The sequence below is a fragment of the Artemia franciscana genome, chromosome 4, assembly GCF_032884065.1.
Source record: "Artemia franciscana chromosome 4, ASM3288406v1, whole genome shotgun sequence".
Classification (NCBI taxonomy): domain Eukaryota; kingdom Metazoa; phylum Arthropoda; class Branchiopoda; order Anostraca; family Artemiidae; genus Artemia; species Artemia franciscana.
The window spans coordinates 60799911-60805892 of record NC_088866.1 but is presented as its reverse complement, the minus strand read 5'-3'; the positions used below and the strand labels follow the sequence as shown (position 1 = coordinate 60805892).

The window sequence follows — 5982 nt, the reverse complement described above, 5'->3', positions numbered from 1 at the left end:
CTTCCCGTTTTTGGAAATTTATCTCTGTGAAACTTCTCGTGCAAAACCTTTCTCTCTTTTTCCAAACTTAAAGCTAAATAGCTTTAAGTTTAGTATTAGTATTAATATTCCAGCTATTTTATTAACTTTCGCCTAAGACATCGTCTATTACTTTATTAACTATTTTACACTGTCAAAAAAGTTAAAACCCCTTTCTTGATAGCCTCAATACTGTATTTTATATAGAAATATTAAATATCGTTATTTCATGACAAAATCAATAACAGAATATACCAATCCGAATGAATCGGAAAAGAGATTAACACTCTCCTTCTAAGACATAAAAATACTTATGCTGTTGATGGGATAGCGTTGATCAGACATTAACTATTGATGGTAAAAAGAAATAAAAACAATAAGGAGTTATTTCGAACTCTATAACCGTAAATATGGGGTATTTAAAAGCTGAAAAACAGTCACATTTAGTCGAGTTTACTTGCGCACATAATTTATAAGTGTGTTGTTTGTACTATGTTCAATTATATTCTTTTTTTTTAGGCTCAGCCGAGAAGTCTAAAAAGCGGCTGAATTATCATAAATGCCATGGCTTTATCCTTGATTGGTGGACTAAATATGCATCGAGGATCTTTCCAAGATCATTTATCTAACACGACACAGCCTAATTCTAACCATGCATCACCCAATAGTGACGAGGAGGAACAGTCGTCTCTTCAGCCAGCCATTCAAGACTGGATGACGGCTCAATTTTTTGCCCGAACACACATGATGCAACAAGAAGATGCGTCATGTGGTGATGATTCTTGTGATGCAATGAACAAGCAGAATGACTTTGACCGTGGTAGCAAAAAACGCAGAAAACAGCCCAAACCTGTAAGAATTAGTGAAGAATCTGGAGGGGTAGTAAAAGAAGCAAAAATGGAAATCAAAGACGAAGAGGAGAATAGTCAGAGTGATAGTGGGGAGCGCAGTAGTATACGGATGGAGTCAAACGAAAGTTCAGAAGTAGGTAAGTTCCTGTGTCCCTACTGTAATGAGGCGCTAGAAAGTGAACCGCAGCTTGTAATGCACTTTCAAGAGTACCATGTAAATAAAATCATATTTGAGCAGCTGAAAAGACAGCAACTGGAAGAGCAGATCCTTTTACAGCAACAACATCAATTACTGTCACAAGGTCATGATGCGATAAATCCTTTTCGTTATCAACTACCAGCTTGGAGAAAGGACACTGAATCCCCGGAAAGAACTCCTAATGCTAGTCCTAAAGGAGAAGCGAAACAAGACACATTGGGAGTTAAAGCTCCTTTTCAGCTTCCTCCTGACAAGATGAGTAACGCTGTGATTCACCCAGGCATGCTACCTTTCCCACCAAATCCATTTCTCTTTCCATTCGTTAACAGTGCCCCAACTATGCAATCTGGTCAAGTTGTCCCTACAAACGGCCCACAGATTCGAATTTTTAATCCTGAAGCCTATTGTGAGCTTTGCAACAAAGAATTTTGCAATAAATATTTTTTGAAGACCCACAAGGCTAATAAACACGGTATTTATTCTGAAACCACACCTTCGAGTCAAGGAAGCCAACAAAGTTCAACTTATCAAAATGGCTTCCAGCAAATCCCTCCTCAAGCTATCGACTCTAGAGTCAATATTACTTCTCAAGAGGCATCACCGAAACAGCCATACCTAAAACCTTTGAACGGACCAGAATTGCAGCTAAATGAGTCTAAGGTACAAGTAAATATTTCAAACTCTGTTTTCTCTCCAGCTTCTAGCCAGGGCCTTCTTTCGTCATTAATGAAACCTGGTACAATAATCAATCCTGATGCTTATTGTGAGTTATGTCAAAAGGAATTTTGTAATAAGTATTTCTTAAAGAGGCACAAATCCAAAATTCACGGTATACAAGAAAATTCCAGCAATGGTAATACTCCAATGCCTCAGAGCTCATCTAGTCCGGTTGCATCAAGTGGGAAAAATTCAAACTATCCTTTTTTCGCATCTGAATACATATCATCTATAGCCGGAACCTCAGCAAAATCTGACAGAGAAGAAAAGTCGAAAGACGATCCACAACAAACATTTAGTCACTGCGTCTCAGAGAATAAAGAACGTATGGACCAAGAAAAATTAAGAGAACTGGGAGTTCAAAATATAGAAGCTTTTTGTGATTTCTGCTTTAAGGAGTTTTGTAATAAAGAAACACTCAAGATACACAAGTGGAAGAAGCATGGGGTTCCTCTTAAAGAAAGTCCTGGAATAGGAAGTGACTATCAAAACCTCCCACTTGATCTGACTCGTGGCATCGATAATTCCAAAAGTGAAGAAGAGCAGGATCAAGCATGCAGAATATGCAACATGAGCTTTCAAAATCAGTATTTACTCAGAATGCATGAGTCATACTTTCATTCATCAAAACCAGAAGGTGTTGTTAGAGATTTTAGCACAGAACTAAAACAAAAAGCTGATGAACCAAAATCTGAATCAAGCGATGATCTACAAAAGCTCCAAACAATGATCAAAGACTTAAGTGGACAAGACCTGGATAAAACAATGTGCAAGATATGTGTTCGCCCTGTTGAGAAGAAACTTTTTCCTACTCACATGCTTAAAGAACATGGAAGTATTTTAGAGGGGAATCAAGAACAAAGCACTAGAGAGCTATCTTCCCACAATAAAGATGTTAGAAAGAGATCATCTGAATCAGGTGGTCATCAGACATTTTGCGATATTTGCAGAAAGGACTTTTTTGCAGCGTATTTTCTTCAAGTACATATGCAAACGGTGCACGGAGTCGGTGTAAACGCTGTGAATCCATTTAGTCTTCCTGATAATACTGGACGAAGCTTCGTTGACAGAATAACAGGAAAAAATGAAGAAATAAAAAAACGGAACTCAAGTCAACCTCCAAGAAGCTACTGTGAAATATGCAACAAAGAATTATGCAACAAATATTTCATGAAGACGCATATGTTAAAAATGCACGGCATTAGCGTAGAAGCGGGTTCTCCTCTTCAAGGTGTCTCTTGCGAAATTTGCCAGAAAGAGCTAAGTTCAAAATATTTCTTAAAGGTACATAAACAAAATGCCCATGGTATATATGATGAACACCCTTTGAAAGAAGAAGAAGGAATTTCGGCCCATGCTTTACCTCAAGAGTTCTGTCCCCTCTGTCAGAAGCCATTTAAAAATCCTAAATGGCTAAAAATGCATTTAACTCAAGACCATGGCGAACAAGGCCGAGAAACTTGGCATTCGATTATGAGCGATCGCCAGAAACAACAAGAGAAGATGCCCTCTCCTTTATGCTCTACTTGTGGTGATAGTTTTCCTGATGTAGTATCTCTACAAGTTCATATCATCAAGCACCATCCTTCACAACAAATGTCAGAGATATCGGCGTCTGATGATCAGATTTCTAAAAATAGTAAAGCTATTCAATCCTCAGAATTAATGACACCAAAAAGGACTTCGATAAAAAAGAAATCAGGAAGTAGCGACAAGTTCCGATGTAAGAAATGTTGGAAACGCTTTCCAACCAAGGAACTTTGTTTATATCATCTACTAAGTAAACATAGGCGCAATCGTTTGTCAGCATCTATTTCAGTCCGCCGAAAATCTGCAAAATTTCGATGTAAAGCATGTGGATATCAATCAAGAGATCTGCAAGCTCTTAAATTACACATTAAGAATAAACACAAAAAATCAGGTTGCAATCTTGATCATCTTCCAAAATCATTCGCTGTGCCACAAGTTCCTGTAGACAGTGGTCGCTTCCATATGCAAGCTTTTCTTATGGCAGAGCCAATCAACGATGATTCAAATTATGAAAGTAGCCAGGTTGTGCCCTCTGTGGTATATTTACCCGTAAGTCAAAAGATTTCATCACCTGTTTCTATTACTTTTACACTCACCCCAGCTCAAGAAATTTAGCTGCAATAGCGTATTGCTGGCTGGCTGTATTATTGTTGTATCTGCGAGGGCCAAAGCTTCTAGTCAAAGAGTTAACTTGGAAAAAAATTTCACAGAATACTTAAAACAGCGGCAAAATTTGGTCAGATGAAAATATATATGAAAGCATAATCGGCTTCAAAATAATTTATACTAATATTATTTCCGTTATCATTTCAACTTTTAATGTCTTGCAACTCGTCTGATTATGAATTGTTTAATGGCTTTGCTACAGGCATGAATATGTGTAAAAGGGATTGTAGATCTTGAGGAATTTGAACAAGATTTTGACTACCTTAGCCAATGTTGCCAGATACAACAATAATTTACCCGTGTTATATCTGCTGGGGAAGTATTTTCCCACAAAACTTTCTTAATTGTGTCTATTCTTAAAAGTGTTTAATTGTCTAACATGGTCAGATAAGTTTTTAGTGCTTTCGTTACACATTCCCATATTGTTTATAACTTTGCATGGTCATGCACAAATTTTGAATCTTCTCTGATCTAGTCCTAATCGATCTCCTATATGTCTAGTGTCTAAGTTTTCTAGTCTTTCTGATAAATAGCTAGCTTTTAGGGAATACCATAGATCTTATTTCCTATGTCTTAATTAGGATAATGATATCTGTAGCAATCTGAAGCAGCTCGGATATCCCTTCATTTGATAAGGAAAAAAGAATTTGAAAATGTGGGTTCTTGAGGTCTACCAAAACACTGTGTTTCTATTAGGTTTTCCTAAATTTATATTAAAGTAAAGACCAAGGTCGAAATTTCATGTCGAAGGAGGTTCTCCTCACAAGGGTTAGGGCAGTACTAACTTTCAAAACGGCTATATTTAGATCTATTGTGTTCTAAACTATGCATCTGAATCAGCCCTGTACGTTAGTAGAAACCCAAACCCCTCCCCCCTCTCATGAAAACTCTTGGAATTCACAATCTTATTTGCATATTTCCATGATTCTCATGTAATTCACCTGGCATTTGCCTCCTTCCAAACCGAATTCTTGTGTTGTACCGGATTTGCACGTAACTTCACAGGTAGTATATACTCCCAAAACACCCCTTCTCCCTATTCCATTGGTTCATCTGGCTAATTTACCTTCTAATTTTATTAATTTCGAAAATATCAAAAGCCCATAGATCTTAATCAAACGTGCTTAGAAAAATACACGTCATTTTAAATAGCAAAGATAAAAACGGAAATCAGTTAAAATAATTAAAATTAAATAAAACTAAAGTTAATTAACTATAAACTATAAAATTATAAACTATAAAAAAACTATAAAATTAAATCAAATTAAATAACGAAAATCAGTAGTGCTATCATAGAAAGAATTAAAGGTTAATTTCGACAGCATATTCTTATGACAAGATAAATCAAGCTTAGTCGGGATAAACCATCAACGTATTATTTTGTAATACCACCTACATAAATTTTTTTCGGGGTGCTCCTTGCGTTTTTGCTCCCATATCACCAGTAGGTTCCTATGGTGTTTGAAGCGGGCAAAACCAGTTATCAAGTATGATTTTCTATCTCACTGTTTACTAACTATTCGTACTAGATGTCTGGTGACAATTTTTCTGATCATGTTTTGCATTTCTTTTTCTACATTGCCTTATATTTATTCAACTATTAACAGCCTGAGGAAGAATGCATGCTCCTCTTTGTTCACTTTCACTTTCCCCAACAAGATTAGGTTTTTTTTTAGCTCAACGATATTCATCTATGATATAAACCTTGCGTAAAGAAACGAAAGCAAATATGATTTTGAAAGAAAATGAAGGATTAGAAAGTGGTCCAAAAAACCTATTTAGTTTTAAAGTTTAAACACATCTGACTTCCGTAAAGTTTTAAAAGTCATCACTTTTTACTTTTTGCTGCTGCTCGTTTTACTCAAGTGAAAATCTTAGGTAATGGCAAAAAACGGTTATTGTTTAAACCCAGTATTACTTTTCATTCTTTTTGCGTGCCACTTTAAACGGATGTTTAAAGTGAGTACTGTATAAAAGTTCAAAAAGGCTGCCATCTGAACA

The 5982-nt window shown here is 36.2% G+C and overlaps 1 protein-coding gene across 1 annotated transcript; it reads left to right on the top strand.

Moving 5' to 3' along the window:
• Positions 1-543: 543 nt before the first annotated feature.
• Positions 544-4977, top strand: LOC136025686 (uncharacterized). The gene has a single exon (XM_065701663.1). It carries the CDS (start codon positions 583-585, stop codon positions 3928-3930), a length of 3348 nt encoding a protein of 1115 aa, XP_065557735.1. The 5' UTR covers positions 544-582; the 3' UTR covers positions 3931-4977.
• Positions 4978-5982: the final 1005 nt, after the last annotated feature.

Coding starts and splice junctions, on each gene's coding strand:
- LOC136025686 (XM_065701663.1), top strand. CDS start 583: ATGGCTTTATCCTTGATTGGTGGACTAAATATGCATCGAGGATCTTTC.